The sequence below is a fragment of the Mandrillus leucophaeus genome, unplaced genomic scaffold (assembly GCF_000951045.1).
Source record: "Mandrillus leucophaeus isolate KB7577 unplaced genomic scaffold, Mleu.le_1.0 Scaffold227, whole genome shotgun sequence".
Classification (NCBI taxonomy): domain Eukaryota; kingdom Metazoa; phylum Chordata; class Mammalia; order Primates; family Cercopithecidae; genus Mandrillus; species Mandrillus leucophaeus.
In genome coordinates this window covers 3,130,743-3,151,259 of record NW_012102332.1, presented here as the reverse complement: position 1 = coordinate 3,151,259, position 20,517 = coordinate 3,130,743, and the positions used below count along the sequence as shown (strand labels likewise).

The window sequence follows — 20,517 nt, the reverse complement described above, 5'->3', positions numbered from 1 at the left end:
GATTCTCCTGCCTCAGCCTCTCAAGCAGCTGGGATTACAGGCGTGCGCCACCACACCCGGCTAATTTTGTATGTTTAGTAGAAATGGGGTTTCTTCATGGTGGTCAGGCTGGTCTGGAACTCCAGACGTCAGGTGATCTGCCGGCATTGGCTTCCCAGGCATGAACCACCACGCCCGGCCTATTTATTTACTTATTAATTTTTTTAAATTTTTATTTTCTGAGACAGGGTCTCACTCTATCACCCAGGCTGGAGTGCAGTGTCATGATCTTGGCTCACTGCAACCTCTGCCTCCTGGGTTCAAGCACTTCTCCTGCCTCAGCCTCCCAAGTAGCTGGGACTACAGGCGTCCGCAACCACACCTGGCTGATTTTTGTATTTGTAGCAGAGACGGGGTTTCAAAATATTGGTCAGGCTGGTCTCAAACTCCTGACCTTAGGTGATTCTCCTGCCTTGGCCTCTGAAAGTGTTGGGATTACAGGTGTTAGCCACTGTGCCTGACCTGTATTGTATTTTAGTAGGTGATTATTGGTTTTCATATTAAGATCTTGAAATCTACACAAGGATCTCAAAAATTTGTTTGGTGATGGAGGGAATATTCTGAAAATTACCTAGTACAGACGTTAGGATAAAGAGCAGACCCTTTTCAACGTAGGTAAGAGGAGAAGTTGGAGGGTATGATGATACTCAAAAGTTTTTCACAGAAGAGAAATTGGGGTGTGCAGTAAACATGTGAAAAGATTCTTAGTAATAAGCAGGTGGATGCAAATGAAAATCATCATGGAAGGTTATTTTTAAAACTGGTTCTATCATTGCCTCACTTTACATATTACAGAGTTATACATACTACTGTGTAAGATAACTTTTCTTTTCAAAACTAAAGTCAGTGTGAAAGAATGATGAGCATTGTTTTGTAAGGCCAGACTAGAAGGAGGTGGGAAGAAGTCAGACTCAGCCTGTGAACAGAGGCTAACCTTGGCAGAAGCCAAAACGGTCAGACAGTGTTGTGTAAAAAGGATCACTCAAGAAGAGCGGAAAAGCAAGATGATTTGTGAAAGAGATTTATTAGAAAATGAAACACATTTGTACCTCTTATTTAATAAAAATCTACTTTTTGTAAACTTAGGCTCTGGTTTTAGTTTCTACACATAGAGAAAGCAAAGAACTGGCAGGTTGCATCAGGCGGCCGAGCACAGAGCAGGGAGCCCTGGGAAGTGGCCGCAGCTCTCAGCCGGCCTGGTCATGGGGCCGTGGTGGGTCTGTGGCGTGGGGTGGCCCTGCTCTCCACAGCCAGAAAAACGAAGTTAGTGGACGCACCGTGGAATTTTGAAATGGGAAGTTTTAGAGCTAGTTTCTGTCATAGATTTTGGTAAATGCTATTTTGAAAAACGTTTTTCTGATGTTTGTTTTGTTTTTCTAATCTGATAATGCATATTTCACACATTCTGGTCTTTAACAAATGGAAGTAAAGAGAACTAAACTTAATATAGTTTGTGTTAATGGAAAGATCTTGGGATTTGTTCTCAGAAAATTTCAGTTGCAACAGCTTGCTCGCATAGATGAACTTCCAACACAGTGACTATAGGAGTAAGAATAAAAGCTGTGTTTACTTTCACAGAGTTCATTAAGAATAAAGGAGAACGTGGATATTAAAAACTTCGTAATTAAAATGTAAAGTTACTTGCAAAGTTTTAAAGTGAGCATTTTTCAGAGGTGCTTTTCTAGGTTCTTGAATGCCTCTCCATTTTCTGAGGCTGTGTCATGGGCTGTTGGTGTCTTTGGCAGGGAGTGAGTGCAGGGTTCCTGTTGTGGGTCCTTTGTTCTCACGAGGGCAGTGCCCGTTTTCCCCATCTCCTGCTTGCTCAGACTGTTTCCATGTGCAGAGAGACTGGCCTGCTTGGCCTGCAGCTGTGCTGTTTGAGCTGCAGCTGTGTTGGTTGAGCTGCAGCTGTGCTGTTTGAGCTGCAGCCGTGTAGCCTGCGCTGGCCAGTCTGGCCGCACTCACACAGTTTGCTGATCAGCACTTGAAGTGTGTCCATCGTAGCTGAGACACTGAATATTTTATCTGTTTAATTTTTATTAATTAAAATGCAGGTTTAAAAACTTGATTCCATTATTAGAAAGCATTTAAGTATGTTTAGAATAACTTGGCCATGTGAGTCTACTTCGTCAACTGTATAGTTTATGAGTCTATATGCAGATCAGATATTTTCAATGCAAATTTCATTGTCCAAATTGAAATGTGCTACATATGTAAGCTACCCCGATGGTTTCTGAGGACTTATGGAATAACCTATGTAAAATATCTCAACAATTTTTCTTATATTGATTTCATGTTGAAATGATAATATTTTCAATCTGTTGGGATAAGTATGATGCATTGTTAAAATTATTTTTATTTTTTGAGATGGAGTCTTGCTCTGTTGCCTAGGCCAGAGTACAGTGACATAATCTTGGCTCACTGCAACCTCTGCCTCTTGGGTTCAAGTGATCCTCCTCCCTCAGGCTCCCCAGCAGCTGGGACTACAGGCGTACACCACCACACCTGGCTGATTTTTGTATTTTTGTGGAGACAGAGTTTACTATGTTGGCCAGGCTGGTCTCGAACTCCTGACCTCAAGTAATCTGCCCACCTTGGCCTCCCAAAGTGCTAGGATTGCAGGTGTGAGCCACCGTGCCTGACCATTATTAAAATGAGTTTTATTTGTGTGTGTGTGTTTTTTTTTTACTTTTATTAATGTGACTAGGAACAATTTTTTTTTCCGCCCGAGATGGAGTTTCACTCTGTTGCCTGGACTGGAGTGCAGCGGCACAATCTCAGCTCATTGCAACCTCTGCCTCCTGGGTTCTAATGATTCTCTTGCCTCAGCCTCCTAAGTGGCTGGGACGTCAGGTGCATGCCACCATACCTGACTAATTTTTGTATTTTTAGTAGAGATGGAGTTTCCGCATGTTGGCTAGGGTGGTCTTGAACTCCCATCCTCAGGTAATCTGCCCGCCTTGGCCTCCAAAAGTGTTGGGTTTACAGGTGTGAGCCACCGCACCTGGCCACATTTATTAATACAACTAAGAACATTTTGAATTGCACCTGTGGCTCCATTGGTGTCCTGGGCAGGTGGCTGTGTGCTGTCCACATAGGTTGTCTCCTGTGTCTTCATCTTCGCTGTGTGTGACTTTTTGGTTCCTTTGGCACATGGGGTCCTGTGTGGGTCATTGATTCTACAGCAGATTTATAATAAGGATGTACTTACTTAAAAAATACAAAATAAAAAGAATAGAAACAAACATAGTTATCACCTCACAAAATTTTTGGAAAGTAGAAAAAGAAAAATGCATTCACAACTTTTCAGTAGCCAATAGTCCAGGCTGTCTTCGTAAGCGTGGATAATGTGTCCCTCTCCTGCATGGACAGACTCTGTTTTCTCACCTAAGTGTTTGTGATTGAAGGATTCTTGATGTGTTGACTTGGCGGATGCAGTTGTTGAATAGTAGTTTATCTAAAGATTGGAAGAGATTTTTGGAGACATTTCATGTCCTTTTTTCCCTTGGAAAACGTGGGTTGAGGAAATCACTGCTTGCCAAAAATAAGCTGTGAAGTTACATGCTGGCAAGGAGCCACAGAATACCATTTACATTTCAAAATAAAGCGCTGTGAAGTTTTTATAAGTAGTGAACCCCATCAGAATTACACATTGTGATTATGGCTCCAAGTTTTATATTAAATAAAATTTTATTGTATTTTATTACTGTCTTTACTCCTTCAGGTGTAGCTTACAAGCTAGATTCTAGACCTGTTTCTTGTGTTACAGTGGGGTTATCCAGGCAGGTTATCAGGTACTGAGGCTGAAAGGTGATGTTGAATGGTGTGGTGAGCCCAGTGAGGGCGCATCCTTGCTGTGTGTGATGAGGGCCTGTGGGTTGCTGTGGGATTCCCAAACCCTGGCTCCTCTGTCTCCTGCTTCGGTCCTTACTCACACTGCTGGTAGTTTTCTCGTGTGAGCCACAGGGCCAAGTGGGATTGACAAGCCTGCTGTCACATTAGGAACCTGAGTTAAAGTGGAGCTGAAAGCATGTCTTCGCTCTTGGTGTTGTGCAGAGAGCCACTTGTGCTCCTGGCTCAACGGGACAGGTGGAGTGGGTCTGGAACCAGGCCCTGGTTTGGCTCTTCTCCCCTCCATGTTCCCCTGTCCTGTCAGATTTGCTTTCACACTGATATAAGAGTTAACTTTCCTTAGGCGGGGTACGGTGACTCACGCCTATAATCCCAGTGCTTTGGGAGGCTGAGGTGGGTGGATCACAAGGTCAGGAAATCGAGACCATCCTGGGTAACATAATGAAACCCCATCTCTACTACAAAAGAAAAAAAAATACAAAAATTAGCTGGCCGTGGTGGCACATGCCTGTAATCCCAGCTACTCAGGAGGCTGAGGCAGGAGAATCGCTTAAACTCGGGAAGCAGAAGTTGCGGTGAGCTGAGATAGTATCACTACACTCCAGCCTGGCCACAAAGCTAGACTCCATCTCAAAAAAAAAAAAAAAGAAGTTACTTTCCTTAAACACACAAAGTGTTATTTTCCTTTCATAACCTTGGTGGGTTGGCATTGCAGACTCTGGTCCCGCAGCCTGACACTCCCATTACCTGCACCATCTCTGCCTTGCTTCCTTGTCTTGTTCTCCTGCCCTTGTTTCTTGGTGTTCTGCTAAGGAACCAGAAACATTGACTGCTCTCCTAACTGTACCTTCTGGGAACGTATGTTTCTTCTCTTTTCTTCTCATCTACCAATGGCTCATGGCTCAAGTCACATCACAGTGTTGGAACTGGAGCCTCTTCTACTTTGTTTGCTGCCGTGCTCTTTGGGCACCTGCTTTGGTCTTCCTTCCCGGACTCCCTGAGCCCTGAGTACCTGCTGCATGGCCCACCCCAGTGCTGCTTGCGAGTAAGGGCTCAAGGTGGACTTGCAAGGCAGATGCGGCAACGCAGGCGAGTCTTGTCTTGAAGAGTAGTATCACATTTCTGTTTGAAATGCAGCTTTGGACAACAAATAATGACACTGTTTTTTCTTTCTAGAGGGTCAGATATTTCTATATTAGCCTCCTCAAGATTTTAAGTTTCGTTGTCTTAATGTTTACATTCCTTAGACATCGGGTATACAGAAGTATTCCTTTTGAAGCAAGATCCTCTGCAGTTTGGACCACTGCACGCCGCTCCGTAGGCGCACGTTAGTGAGGCACGAGGGCATCATTATCTCTTTTGAGTCTTCCGTGCCCTTCTGCTCCGTTTTGGCTGAGGTTGTGCTTATTGCAGATAAACCGGACACATTTGGGGAGGGAAGCCAGCTGCAGGTCATCTTCATGTATGATCTGTGTTTGTGATGTTAGTTTGTCATGATTTACCCCATCCCTTTTTCTTTTAAATATAAATAACTTGTTTAATTTTGTAATCCTCTTTTTTCCTGTGTAGAAACATTGCTTCTCAGACTGTGGCCAGATTGAAGGATGTTGCCCGTCGTATTTCATCATGTCTGGACTTTGAGCAACACAGTCGTGAAAGATCTGCTTCACTGGATTTGTTGCTGCGTTTTCAACGTTTGCTTATTAGTAAACTTTATCCAGGAGAAAGTATTGGTCAGACCTCAGATATTTCTAGTAAGTTGCTTAAAATGTGAAAGTGTCTTGTATGTGATCGAGGCTTAATTTAGGCTGTTCAACGTGTCCATCCTATATGCCCAGATGTGTAGTTGTTATACTACTAAATGCACCAATTTTGAGGCTTCATTTTGCCTCCACTTTTTTGAGTCAGACCCTTCTGTGTTAGCCTCGTTAACATTTTTAATTTTGTTGTCTTAATATTTAAATTCTTTAGACATCAGTAATAGCATCCTGTAAGTTCAGTTTAGTCTTAGAGAAGATTTATCAGGTTTGTTCCTTGTGCTATGGAATGCTGGAGACTGGCATGATGTAGGAAGTAAACAGTGGCAGCCTATTCATATGTCACATGTGGGAGCCAGCTGGGTGGAATGGGAAGAATTGTTGGAGGAAGACTGGGTTTCAGTTACAGCTCTGCTTAATAGTTTAGACATTAGACCAAGTCTGATGGGGCCAAAGACTTCTCACCTGCAGACTTGGGATGATCCCTGAAGCAGCCTGTGAGGATCAAGAATAGAATGTGTGTAAGTACTCAGTGCTGTGCACTGTCGAGGGAATGGTTCCCCTCGAGCATCCAGGGCAGCGGCTGGCCCTCCTTCATGAGACTTTCTGTCAAGGATGGAAGGGTCTGCTGCTTCCGTTAGTATCTTTGTAGCTGCTTTTTTTCCCAAAGTAACTTAATTACTTTCTGAAGAGTTAGGCTCTTGTCAATAATGGAAACTTTCAGGTTTTAGTAGATGAGTTGATAGCTTGAAAGAGAAAGAGGTGACCATCTGAAAGACAAAGTCACAAGGACTGAAAAGCTATTAAGAACCATGTAGGAGGCCAGGCGCGGTGGCTTACGCCTGTAATCCCAGCACTTTGGGAGGCCCAGGTGGGCGGATCACAAGGTCAGGAATTCAAGACCAGCCTGGCCAACATAGTGAAACCTCGTCTCTACTAAAAATACCAAAAATTAGCTGGGTGTAGTGGCAGGTGCCTGTAGTCCCAGCTACTCTGAAGGCTGAGGCAGGAGAACTCCGTCTCAAAAAAAAAAAACTGAAAAGAACTATGTAGGCAGAAAAACTGAAGATGATTTTTTTTTTTTTTTGAGACGGAGTTTTGCTCTCATTGGCCAGGCTACAGTGCAGTGGCGCAATCTTGGCTCACTGCAACCTCTGCCTTCTGGTTTCAAGAGATTCTCCTGCCTCAGCCTCCCAAGTAGCTGGGATTACAGGCGCCTGCCACCATGCCCAACTAATTTTTTATTTTTTATTTCTAGTAGAGACTGGGTTTCACTGTGTTGGTCAGGCTGGTCTCAAACTGCTGACCTCGTGTTCCACCTGCCTCGGCCTCCCAAAGTGCTGGGATTACAGGCGTGAGCCACTGCCCGGCAAAACTGAAGATTTTATGGAGCAGAAAAGTGCTTAACTTTGTTTTCTGGGAATAATTTACAAGCTTTTAGAAAACATTTATGTACTAGATATAAAGTTGAAAAAATTTAGAACTGGGCATGGTGGTGCATGCCTATAGTTCTAACTACTCAGGAGGCTGACGCAGGAGGATCACTTGAGCCCAGGGGTTCGAGTCCAATCTGGGCAACATAGTGAGACCCCGTCTGTAAACAAAACAAAACAAAACAAAAACCTTAAATTAAATTATGACTTTAGTATTTATACACCCAAAATTTCTAGGTACTCTGTAGTGCAGGGTATAAAACTTGACATAAAAATACTGCCCCTCCAGTTACATGATATAGAAAGAGCCCAGGCCGGGCGTGGTGGCTCAAGCCTGTAATCCCAGCACTTTGGGAGGCCGAGACGGGCGGATCACGAGGTCAGCAGATTGAGACCATCCTGTCTAACACGGTGAAACCCCGTCTCTACTAAAAATACAAAAAACTAGCCGGGCGAGGTGGCGGGCGCCTGTAGTCCCAGCTACTCGGGAGGCTGAGGCAGGAGAATGGCGAGAACCCGGGAGGCGGAGCTTGCAGTGAGCCGAGATCGCGCCACCGCACTCCAGCCTGGGTGACTGAGCAAGACTCCGTCTCAAAAAAAAAAAAAAAAGAAAGAGCCCAAAGACTAAGGGTTAACAGGCTCCTGTTTGAGAAAATTATTATGGGTAAAAGATGTGTAGATGAGAGTAGCATCATGGAGCAGTTAGTTTGTTTACAGAGAAAAGTTTTAATAGTGAAAATGAAAATTTCTCAATCCTTCTTCAAGGTCCAGAGCTAATGGGCGTTGGTTCCTTGCTGAAGAAGTACACAGCCCTTCTGTGCACGCACATTGGAGATATACTGCCTGTGGCAGCCAGCGTTGCTTCTACCAGCTGGCGGCACTTCGCAGAGGTGGCTTGCATTGTGGAAGGGGACTTTACAGGTACCTTTTGTTTCCTGCTTGTGTACATGGTTATTTTAGGTGATAGATGAAAGCTGAAGTGTCTTCTTTACTGATCAGCCTGCCTGCGTTTACTCTCTAAATTTTCTGGTCCTCCTGCCCTTTCACCTTTGTTTTTTTTTTAGTTATTGACAGTTCTGTTGTTAAGCCAGCTGGTATGGGACTCATATCACTTTAAATATAATTGGTAATTTAGATTTATACTTCCATTATTGATACGTCAATAATGAGGTCAGAGGTAATTGTCTAATTTTATTTTGACAGCGTAATAAAAATTAGGTACCTCATTAAGGATCTCAAAAATTCTGATACTACCTGGTATGTTTTAACTTTTTGAGGTTAGAGCATTATTTTTTAGTGTTTTTTTCCTGATGATGAACATATCAATAAACATTTAATTTTCTGAATAGGAGACTCTAGTTCATAGTTCTGTGATTGAAATACAGTGTTTTGGAAAATATTTTTGTAATTTAAAGGGTTCTGTTTGATAGCTATACCGGTCTCGATATAAAATGTAAGATAGTCCTGTAGAAATATGCTGAAGGACAAACATTTCTTATTTTGTGACTTAGCAGAATTTAAACACAGAACAAGTTTACAAATGGCTTTTATAGGATAAATACTTATTTAAATCTTACTATTTCTTAAATGTAGGTGTTCTCCTTCCAGAACTAGTAGTTTCTATAGTGCTTCTGCTCAGTAAAAATGCTGGTCTCATGCAAGAGGCTGGAGCTGTACCTCTGCTGGGTGGCCTGTTGGAACATCTGGATCGGTTCAACCACCTGGCTCCAGGAAAGGAACGGGATGATCATGAAGAGTTAGCCTGGCCTGGCATAATGGGTACGGCATCTTAAAGGACTTTTACTGAGGGAAGTTTTATTGTCCTTGTCTTACCTATTCTTGCTGTTCAATTTGAAAGAATACAAAGGAAGATCAATTATTTGCCATTTCTACTGATGGTAGTATAAGTGAAAAATGAAGATAATCCAAATCAGAAGAAATGTGGGTCATATATATATTACCCAAATATGTGTGTGTGTGTGTGTGTGTGTGTGTGTGTGTCTGTGTCTGTGTATATATTATCTGTCTGTCTGTCTGTCTGTCTATCTATCTATCTATCTATCTTTTTTTTTGACACTACATCTTGCTCTGTTGCCCAGGCTGGAGTGCAGTGTCATGATCTCAGCTCACTGCAACCTCCGCCTCCGGGGCTCGAGTGATTCTCCTGCCTCAGCCTCCTGAGTAGCTGGGACCACAGGTGCATACCACCATGCCCAGCTTACTTTTGTATTTTCAATAGAGACGGGGTTTCACCATGTTGTCCAGGATGGTCTTGAATTCCTGATCTCAAACGATCCACCCGCGTCTGCCTCCCAAAGTGCTGGGATTACAGGAATGAGCCACTGTGCCTGACTATATTTGGGTTCTATTTAAGGAAGATTTTTCCATTAGTAATCCTTGTTAAGTACTGAAATGAAATTTTACGAAGTCCTGGTGCCTCCAGAAGGTGCTGCTGAGGTGATTATCTGTGGTCCAGCTCAGGAGCAGAGATCGATACGGGAAGACCCTCCAGAGTCCTCTGGTTGTTTGATGTCAGTGAGATGCGGAATTCCTGGGGTCCCCTGAGCACTTCCTTACAGGCATTGCCTGTGGTGCATCCCAAATTGGAATGACACTTGTCTTCTCAATGTTTTGAGCTTTGGGTTTTTGAATCGAAGTCACCATGCTTTCTATGGTTCTAGCTTCCTGGACTCAGAATCAGTCAAAATCATGGTTAAACTTTGATTTATATGAAATCTCAAGCTGGGTGGGCTTTTTCTTCTTGTGTTTTAGACCATCATCCCTCTAACATGGGAGCTTAAAACAAGAGGTAGCGGTTGTCCTGAGGAAAACAGCCCCAGGACATTGAACATGGGTTTTTTTTTTTTTTTTTTTTTTAAACAGTCAGTACTTTCAGCACTGTTCTTCCCCTTTTGTTAAGGAGTGAGCTTACGTAGTCATATGTTATTTTGTCTCTCTACTGTCATACAGTTGAGGTGCATTCATTTGCTCAGATAGCAACTTACTCACTGTAAAGCCTTTTGAAATTGTGATAAGTAACACATACGCAAAAGTACCCAGTACATTCCCGTAATTGATCACAGAGAGAACTGTGTCACAGCCATTCAAGCCTTAGCCTGGATAATGGCAGGACCCTCCCAAACGCTGACTCATCTCTCTGAAAAGTGCCCTTCCCCCCGGGCTGTGTGGTCATTGCCACCTTACTTCTGATCATCTTATACTAAGTTCTTGTCCCTACCCAACATCATTTTAATTCTGTCTGTTCTTGGACTTCACATAAGTGGAATTAGACAGTATGTACCTTTTGGTTTCTGAGCTTCGCCCTGTTACTGAGTTCTTTCATTTTTATTGCCATATGTAGTATACTTTTGTTCGAATATGCAACAACCTATTCATTCTACTTGTTGATGGAAATGTAAGTTGTTTCCAGGTTTAGGTTAAATTAATATGTTACCATATCCTTCCACCTAGGTGGGAATACAAGCATGCGCCAACATGCCTGGCTAATTTTTCACTTTTTTGTAGAGACACGGTCTCCCTCTGTTGCCCAGGGTGGTCTCAAACTCCTAGGCTCAAGTGATCCTTCCACTTTGGCCTCCCAAAGTGCTGACGTAAGAGGCATGAGCCAGTGTTCCTGCCAATAAATTAACATTCTTACATCTGTTTCTTTAATCATGCTTTCTGTTTCTTGGTGGGACTCTTGGTTTGTAGAGGATGCCTTTCATACAGAATGCCAGTTTTCCACAGTGATTGTGCTGCTACTCATCTCCACCGCAAAGTGAGAATTCTCAGTGTTCCACCTCTGTGCCAAGACCTAGCATTGCTGGCACTCCCTGTTTGAGCCATTCTGATGGGTGTCACTGGTATCTCATTGTGGTTTCAATTAGCATTTTCTAGATTAATAGTGAGGTTTGATACCTTTTCATATGTATGTTAATCAGTTGGAAATTCTCTTTTGTGAACTGCCAATTCAAGTTCTGTGCCCATTTTTCTATCTGATTATCTTTTTTTCTTTTTAGTCATTCATATGAGTGTTTTTGTATATTTGGGATATGAACTTTTGGCTCTATTTCTCCTGGAGCTTTTTCTCTCACTGAGGCCTGTGTAGTCACTTAAAAGTGTTTTCTGATGAACAGAAGTAATATTAGTGAAATCCAGTTTGTTAACTATTTTAATGGTTGTTCATTTTGTGCCTTAAGAAATCTTTTTCTTACCCAGATTTTCTTTTATACCTTAAAGTTTTATTGTCTTAACTTTCGTGTTAAGAGCTATAGTGCACTTGGACTTGATTTTTGTGCAAGTTATGAGATAGGGGTCACATGTCACTTTTTTCCCACAGGCATTTTGTCCGTAGTGTCTTTGTGCCACACCTTTGGGTGAAAAGACTGTCCTTGGTCTCTCTTCTGGGGTGCCACCTTTGTCTGAACCAAGTGATTGTCTATACTTGTGTCTGGTCTGATCTTGCAGCTTTTCCCCTAGTGACTTATTGCACTTGCTAGGACCTGTAGTGCATTGTGGAGTAGAAATGGTGACAGTGTGCCTCCTTGCCTTTTTCTTAGTAGCAGAGAAAAAGCTTTCAAGATTTCATACACGAAGTATGATGTTTGTTTTAGGAATTTCTTTGTAAGTACCTTTGAATTTTAAGGATGTTTTCTTCTGTTTCTGCTTTGTGATGCGGTTTTAACTATGATTGGATGTTAAATTTCATCAAATGCTTTTCCTACATGATGATATAATTTTTTTTTTCTATTAAAGTATGAAGTACTGACTTGTCAAATGTTGACTCAGCCTTCCATTTCTGGAATAAAACTACTTTAATCTTAATATTGGTCATATGGATAGATATTTGTGGTCTTGGTCTGCTATTTTTAAAAGACAATTTTGCATCTTTATTTGTAATTTTTCTAGATTTTGCATGTCATTTTCCTTGTAATTTTTTCAGTGACCTGTAATTTTATTTTCTTGTAATGCCCTGCAGCTTACTGTTATTGTTATTGATAACCACCACCTCTTTACTAACAAGGAAGCTATAATTCAGAAAGAGGATAGGTCCCATGCAACCTCTGTTAGTTTCCATCTGTCCACCAGGGAACGTTAGCTCATCGAGGGAAATACTGGCTGATGGATATGATAGTAGGAAAATGTAATAGACATTCAGGTTTTGGTAACCAAGGTTGTGCTAGTCTTGTAGAGTGAGTAGGAGAATGTTCCTGCCTATTCTTTTCTTGGAAGGGTGTGTATAAGATTGATAAAATTTGCCATTTAAGTGTACTGTTTAGTGGCATTAAGTACATTCACATTGTTTTACAGCCATCACCACCGCTCATCTCTAGAGCTTTTCATTTTTCTCACCCGAAACTATGTATCCATTAAACACCAGTTTTCCCCAGCACCTGGCAACTGCCATTCTACTTTCTGTCTCTGAATTTGACTACTCCAGGTACCTCATATACATGGAACCATACAGTATTTATCCTTTTGGGATTGGCTTATTTCACTTAGCATGTCTTCAAGGTTTATCTGTGTTGTGGAAAGTGTCTGAATGTCCTTACATTTTAAGGTGAAGTCATATTCTGTTATATGAATATATCACATTTTGCTCTCCACCCACCAGCTGATGACACTTGGGTTGTTTCCATCTTTTGGCTATTGTGAATAATGCTGCCATGAATATGGGTGTGTATATCCATCTGCGTCCTTTCTTTTTCTTATTTTTATTTATTTTTTTTGAGACAGAGCCTTGCTCTGTCGCCAGGCTGGAGTGCAGTGGTATGATCTCGGCTCACTGCAACCTCCATCTCCCGGGTTCAAACAATTCCCCTGCCTCAGCCTCCTGAGTAGCTGGGACTACAGGCGTGCGCCACCATGCCCAGCTAATTTTGTATTTTAGTAGAGCTAGGGTTTCACCATGTTGGCCAGGATGGTCTTGTTCTCCTGACCTCGTGAGCCGCCCACCTCGGCCTCCCAAAGTGTTGGGATTATGGGCGTGAGCCACTGCGCCCGGCCTGCTTTTACTTTTGGGTAGATAGCCAGAGGTAGAATTGGTAGATTATATGGTAATTTTATATTTAATTTTTTTGAGGAGCTGCCATAGTGTTTTTCAGAGTGGCTGTACCATTTTGTGTTCCCATCAGTAGTGTGCAGGAGTTCCAGTTTCTCCACATCCTCACCAACACTGTTTTTTTTAAAAAATAGTAACCATCAATGGGTGTGAAGTGGTATCTCATTGTGGTTTTGATTTGTATGTCCCTAATGATTAGTGATGTCAAGCATCTTTTCATGTGCTTATTGACCATTTGTATATCTTTTCTGGAGAAATGTCTATTCAAGTCTTTTGCCCGTGTTTTAATTGGGTTTTTGTCGTGTTGGGTTTTAGGAGTTCGTTATATATTCTGGATAGATATAGATATGATTTGCAATCTGTTTTGCATTCTTTGGGTTGCCGTATCACTCTTGATAGCCTCCTTTGATGCACAGAAGTGTTCGATTTTGATTAAGTCCAACTTACCTGTATTTTCCTTTTGTTGCCTGTGCTGCTTTTGGTGTCCTATTCAAGACATTGTCACCAAATTCAGCGTCATGAAATTTTTCCGCAGTGTGTTCTTTTAAGAATTTTATAGTTTTAGCACTTACTTTTAGGTCTCTGATCAATTTTGAGTTAGTTTTTGTGTGTGGCGTAAGGTAAGGGTCTACCTACGTTGTTTTACATGTGCGTGTCTGGATTTCCCAGTACCGTGCATTGAAAAGGCTCTTCTTTCCCCATTGGGTGGGCTTGGCTCCCATGTCAAAAATCATCTGACCAAATACGTGAGGGATTGTTTTTGGGGTCTCCATTCTGTTCCATGTTTCTATATGTTTGTCTGTTCCAGTGCCATACTCTTCTTTATTATTGCTTTCTTTTTTCTTAGGGTTTAATCTGCTATTTTTCTTGCTTTTTGAGAAATGAATACTTATTAGCATAGTGATTTTTTGTAATGTTTATTATGAAAATTTTCTAACATAGATAAAAGTAGAAAAATAGTAAAATGAATCTAGCTTTAACAGGTGAATACGTTCCCCTCCCATACTTCTCTATATTGTTGATTGATTGGATTATTCTAAAGCATAACTCTGTCTTTAAAACATTTTAAGGCATTTTACATCTTAATGATAAGGATTTAAAGAAAACCCTACAATATCATTATCCTGTCTATTAGATTAACAGTGATCCCTTAATCTAACATGCAGTCCATATTACATTTTCCTGGACTATCTCAAAAATGCCTTTTTTAGGTGGTAATTTTGAATTAGGACCTGAGCATGTTCTGCGTATTGGCATTGGTTGACGTATGCTTCTAGTCTCTTTACCCCAACAACATGGCTCCAGGCCCTCCTCTCCCTGTCTCTGATCATACTGTTTTCTTTTTCAAAGAAACAGGCTGGTTATTTTGGAGAACTTCACATTTTCTGAACTTGGTTGATTGCATTCTCATTCTAGACCAACACGTTCTTCTGTTAGTTACATTTGTCTGCTGGTTAGATCTAGAGGTTTGGCTGGATTTGAATGCAGTCTCGTTGGGTCGATGTTATGTCTGGAGTCATGCTGCATGCTTTCTGTTGGCTCAGGAGGCCTGTAATGCTTGGTGGCTCCCCGCTTTAGTTCTGTGATGCTAGACCAGGGAATTCATGTGTTGCGTGTCCTCTATAAAATCCCCTACCAACCTTGTCCTCTGCTGTCTGGTTAGCAGGAGGTACCATTTGTACAGGAAGGACATGATCTAAGCTTGACTTCTTGAACTGCCACTTCCCTTTAACTATTTTTCATAATATTGAGTTGGTATCCTAGCACTTTCAAAGGTGACCACCAATCAGGTTTTCTTTTTTTGAGTATTTTTATGAACCAATAGACTTTTATTGATTTGGTGTTTCTTTTCTTCTTTAGCTTTTTCCCCCTAATATACACATTTAAAGGCATAAATGCCCTCAAGCATGCATTTAGTTGTATGTCACCATTTTGATCTGCAGTATTTTTATTGTCATTAATTGAACACATTTTCTAATTTCCATAGTCATTTTTTCTTAGAATTTTGGGTTACTTCTAAGTGAGCTTTGTAATTTTCAAATATGTGGATGAATATTTTTATTTATTTATTTTGGATGAATTTTTAAAAACCTATTTCTAATTTAACTGCATTGTCGTCAGCACACGTGCTCTGTAAGTTGATTTCTTTGAAATTTGTTGAGATTTGCTCTATGGCCTGGCATGGCCAGATTTGATATTCATGCTGCCTGTGTGTGGTATTGGTTTCAGAGCCAGGTATACATTTCTCTCATTGTGGTTGTGGATTTGTTTATATCTGCTTGTAGTTCTTTCACACAGTTTGTTCTTTTCATTTTACCTGTTGATTGATCGATGGACTGATTCTGGTTTCTGTATATACAGAGTCATTTTTTACAGGTCAGAACTGTAGAAATAATGAAGAAGTGACGCTTATACGCAAAGCTGATTTGGAGAACCATAATAAAGATGGAGGCTTCTGGACTGTGATTGACGGGAAAGTGTATGATATAAAGGACTTCCAGACGCAGTCGTTAACAGGAAATAGTATTCTTGGTGAGATTACACTTCTTATTTCATGGTTAAAAGTTATAGCCTGTGTCATTTTAAGCAGCGTATTTGGCTTATAAATGATTTCTTTAGTTTTGTGCCAGCCCCCACATAGTTTAATGTATCTATGGCTTTGGTGTCTGTCTTATCAACAAATTCAGCACATTTGAAGAATTTCCTATCATTATGCGTTTTTTGTTTTAAGACTTGGAACTCATTTCAAGTTCTGAGTTGGCCCAGGCAACCCTGAGAGACAGTGGGAGGTCATTATCCTCTGGTAACCCTCACTTTTGAGTTAAGCGCCTAACTTATTTCCTACTCACTGTTTCTCCTATAGCTTTTCAGGCAAATTGAACTGAACTCATGTTGCTTTTTCCCTTTTTGTTTCAGCTCAGTTTGCAGGGGAAGACCCAGTGGTAGCTTTGGAAGCTGCTTTGCAGTTTGAAGACACTCGGGAATCTATGCATGCGTTTTGTGTTGGCCAGTATCTGGAGGTGAGGCTATGTGCCTTGAGTGATGCAGAGGATAGCAAGGGATACCCTCTGTGTGGTTTGTGACAGGAATATTTGGATCCAGAAGTACTGATATCTGTGTCTTTTGGGGGGCATTAGGGATAAATATAAAGATCCTTTAGAAGTTTTGTCATAAATGAATTTACATTTATTCATGTTAAGATCTGTGATGTATTGGTCTTGAAAGATTGTTTTTTAAATAATCAATTTGAGAAATATAGACAGTGTTCCACAAGAAAAGAGGTTAAACTTTGGTCTTATGTAGAAATTTGGAATGGCTTATTATCTTGCGGTATGTATATTTTGGGAAGAACTATGCAGAAGTGTAATTCTTGGCAATAGAAATATGTCCTTCCTATGTATTCATGAACACATAGAATTTATATATTGGGATTAGCTTTCCAGATATCCATAAGTAATAAAATGTATTAAATGCCATTAGGGCAGGGCTTAAAGCATTTTATGAAGAGGAGAATTAACTTTGCTGTAAATATCTTCTGTGACTGGAAAAGTTGAACTCTTGCTTTTTTCAGAGTTCGATTTTTGTTAGAATAAATTTCATTTCCTCCACATGTGTGGTCACAGTCCACTAATACTTGTCATCGAACACTTGTCGTGTCATAGTTTTGTTGCCCAGTGTTTCCTTGTGCATGTAACAATTCATTATACTTTCTGAAGCATGGTGTACAGTCACTTTGGAAACTGACTCCTAAGGAATATTTCAGCCAAATCATGTGTCTGTGCTTTAGTTTTTCTACATAGGGCTGTGCAGTTGCTGCCTGCTTTCTAGGGCGTGTGGGTTTCTGTGGCATCTGCTGTTACTTGGGCACAGCAGCATCGACTCGTTACAGGATGGAGGGGCAGAACACCCAGAGCACCCCTGGGCTCACATGGTGGTACAGCTGCAGGACAGAGCTGTCCTTGTAGTTTTATGTTTTTAATTAATTCTGTTTCCTCAGATTGATGATGAAATTTATTTTTCCAGCCTGACCAAGAAGTTGTCACCATACCAGATCTGGGAAGTCTCTCTTCACCTCTGATAGACACAGAGAGGAATCTGGGCCTGCTTCTTGGATTACACGCCTCCTATTTAGCAATGAGCACACCGCTGTCTCCTGTTGAGATTGAATGTGCCAGTAAGAAAATCTTTGCTGTTTGCTGATTAGCAGATTATTTTTTTTGAACTGTAAGTGCCATTAAGAGTGGGAGAGGGCCAGGCACAGTGGTTCTTGCCTGTAATCCCAGCACTTTGGGAGGTTGAGGCAGGTGAATTGCTTGAGGTCAAGAGTTTGAGACCAGCCTGGGCAACATGGCAAAACCCCATCTCTACAAAAAATACAAAAATTAGCCAGGCATGGTGGCACGTACGTGTAGTCGCAGATACTCAAGAGGCTGAGGTAGGAGGATCGCTTGAGCCTGGGAGGTTGAGGCTGCAGTGAGTTGTGATCATACCACTGCACTCCAGCCTGGGTGACACAGCAAGACTCTCTCTTTAAAAAAGTAGGAGATGGCCAGGTGGTGGCTCATGCCTGTAATCCCAGCAATTTGGGAGGCTGAGGCAGGTGAATCACCTGAGGTCAGGAGTTTGAGACCAGCCTGGTCAACGTGGTGAAACCCCATGTCTACTAAAAATGCAAAAATTAGCTGGGCATGGTGACGGGCGCCTGTAATCCCAGTTACTCGGAAGGCTGAGGTAGGAGAATTGCTCGAACACAGGAGACAGAGGTTATAATGAGCCGAGATCACGCCACTGCACTCTAGCCTAGGTGACAAGAGCAAGACTCCGTCTCAAAAAAAAAAGAAAAAAAGGGGGAGAGGAGGATTCAACACAGTGATGATGATAAAAAAATAATAATAATAAGGATAGACTCAATCCGGTAGAAACAGCTGTGAGTGGCTGTCATTTGCCCTCATGGTCTGTTGCTGCAGAGGAAGCTAAAAAGTGTGCAGGAATGTGTACCCGTCTACCCTGTGGTGGTCTCACATATTTGCAGCCTCTGCCTGATGGGCGCAGCATGGCTTTTGTCTCCCTACATGCCCAGAAGTTGCACAGAATGTGGATCAGCTGTCCTCTCAGGGGACAGCATTCTATTTGAGGACTGTGTTTTTACAAGACCAGGCTCAAGTCACTTATATTTCAGGATGGCAACCTTTGTAACCACCTAAAATAATAAGTTTCTTCCTGTCTCCTAAGATGGGTTTACATTTTTCTTCATGTAGTTGTACATTTCCCATCTGTCTGTCTATCCGTCCATGTGAGCAGCTTCTGTTGAGCAGTCGCCTGGTGCAGTTACCACGCTAGGTGTTTGGGATGCAGGGATGGATAGGACACGCCTCCACTTTCAGCTGCTGCTTGTTGATGAGCCAGCATTCTAAGCTGGTCACGTTACAGGGTGGTGAATGGTGAAATGGAGACATTCATACATGGTTCTGGGAGAAGAAAGGCTTCACATTGGCAGCAGTCCTGAAATTGCGTGAGGGAGCATTCTGGACAGAAAACGCAGGGGTGTCAAGGGCACTGCTGAGAGGAGCAGGGCTTTCCTGCTGCTTGTGAGAGTGGGTGTGGCAGAAGGCTGGTGGGGAAGGAGGATCTTGGTGCCCACACAGCCCCCCATTGGGTGGACCTTTGTGCAGTGCTGGGTGCTGGGCTGCCTGTGGTGCCCTCTGAGGTGGCAGCTTCCCTCCCTCCTCCTCGAGGCTCGTTGCTTGCCAGAAGATGGGCTTTGCTTAAATTGGCAAGGAGGGCAGGGCTGGTGAGCTCCAGGGCAAAGGGTGCCATGGGCCCTGGCAGGTGGGTCCGATCCACAGGAGGATCAGAGGCTTATCTTGGAGCAGTAAGGAGGGGCTGTCCTGTGCTTAAAGAGAGGGGGCCAGGGAGAGTCGGCACTGGATTTGTGTTTCAGAAGAACGCATGTGGTGGGTTGGGGAATGATCCTGAGTGCTCTGAAATCTTAATGTCCAGTAAAAGAACACTAAGTGCATCCCCACTTTGATGGCTTGGATTTGGAGCAGTATTTGATAACACAGATCGTTAATGGAGATCTGTAGTGGTGCACATACTAATTTTGTGTGTGTGTGCTGCTCCCTCAAGTTACCATAGGCAGTTGTAGTTGACATTCACACTGGCTGATCCCATGCCTTGCACTACGCACAGGTCTCCTTTCCAGTCCATTAGCCCTCCCATCTCTAAGGATCTATCCTTCATTAAAGATTGTGTTTGTTAAATATTTTCTTCTTTTCATTCCTTTATAAGTGGTCTAGGAATACATAGCCTACCCTGAGGATGTAATTCTTGTGGAAACCCTTCAGATGTGCTGTTCCCTGCCTGGATACTCAGCGTCTTGGTCTTATTCCCCATCTTAGCTCAGTTATTGCTTCCACAAGTCCCTTACTGACCCTCAGAACAGCAGTGGTCTGTCTTCCAGTCTCCCTGGTACCCCCACACTCATCCGTTGCACACAGTTTCGGACCTGAAATCCTGTGATTACTTGTGTCAGCGGTGCCCTTTGCTGCCCTCCCTGTTACAATGTGCAACTCAGTCTTCACACAGTATCTGTGGAACCCGGCAGCTGCAGGCAGAGCACAGGTATCCAGTGAATGTTGGGCTGGGACTACGATCCTGAGTTCCAGTGCCATGCCTGAGGCATGTGGAATCACCAGGAGTGTGTTCACGTAGATAGAGGAATTATAAGTCAACCTGTGTAAACATGTTAGGTGGAGCTCTTTCATATGAATGATGCTGAATTTCACCTTCTAAATTGAGTGATCAGTTGAGCATCTTTTTTTTTCTTTTTTTAGTATTTATTTTGAGTTGTGCACTTGAGTTTCTTTTTCATGTTTGCGTGTGCATTTTCTAGAGTGGCTTCAGTCATCCATCTTCTCTGGAGGCCTGCAGACTAGCCAGATCCACTACAGCTACAACGAGGAGAAAGATGAGGACCACTGCAGCTCCCCAGGGGGCACACCTGCCAGCAAATCTCGACTCTGCTCCCACAGACGGGCCCTGGGGGACCATTCCCAGGCATTTCTGCAAGCCATTGCAGACAATAACATTCAGGATCACAACGTGAAGGTGAGCTAGGCCTCCCCCCACTGCCACCTCAGTGCTCTGTTTATCTGAGGACTTGGACATAGGAATACTTATGTGCTCTTTGGTTAACATAGCACAGGCGTTGTTTCATGTATTTGGAGGGTTTTGAGGTGAGAACCTGATTCTGTTAACATGCTAGTGAGGCTTCAGAAGCATTACTGATTGCAAGTGTGTCAGAAGCTGTGGTATGTTTAAGATTTGTGAAGACTCTCTGGGCGGCCCTGAAGTTACCTCCCGCTGTTTCTGT

At 42.4% G+C, this 20,517-nt stretch overlaps 1 protein-coding gene across 1 annotated transcript in view; it reads left to right on the top strand.

Moving 5' to 3' along the window:
• HERC2 (HECT and RLD domain containing E3 ubiquitin protein ligase 2) overlaps window positions 1-20,517 on the top strand; it is a 227,857-nt gene that overhangs the window by 76,922 nt on the left and 130,418 nt on the right. The window contains exons 19-27 of the mRNA XM_011981498.1: window positions 553-582; window positions 3,782-3,833; window positions 5,461-5,645; window positions 7,847-8,002; window positions 8,675-8,860; window positions 15,504-15,674; window positions 16,059-16,162; window positions 17,166-17,316; window positions 20,038-20,252. Coding sequence (XP_011836888.1) covers window positions 553-582; window positions 3,782-3,833; window positions 5,461-5,645; window positions 7,847-8,002; window positions 8,675-8,860; window positions 15,504-15,674; window positions 16,059-16,162; window positions 17,166-17,316; window positions 20,038-20,252 — 1,250 coding nt within the window. The remainder of the gene's footprint in view (window positions 1-552; window positions 583-3,781; window positions 3,834-5,460; window positions 5,646-7,846; window positions 8,003-8,674; window positions 8,861-15,503; window positions 15,675-16,058; window positions 16,163-17,165; window positions 17,317-20,037; window positions 20,253-20,517) is intronic.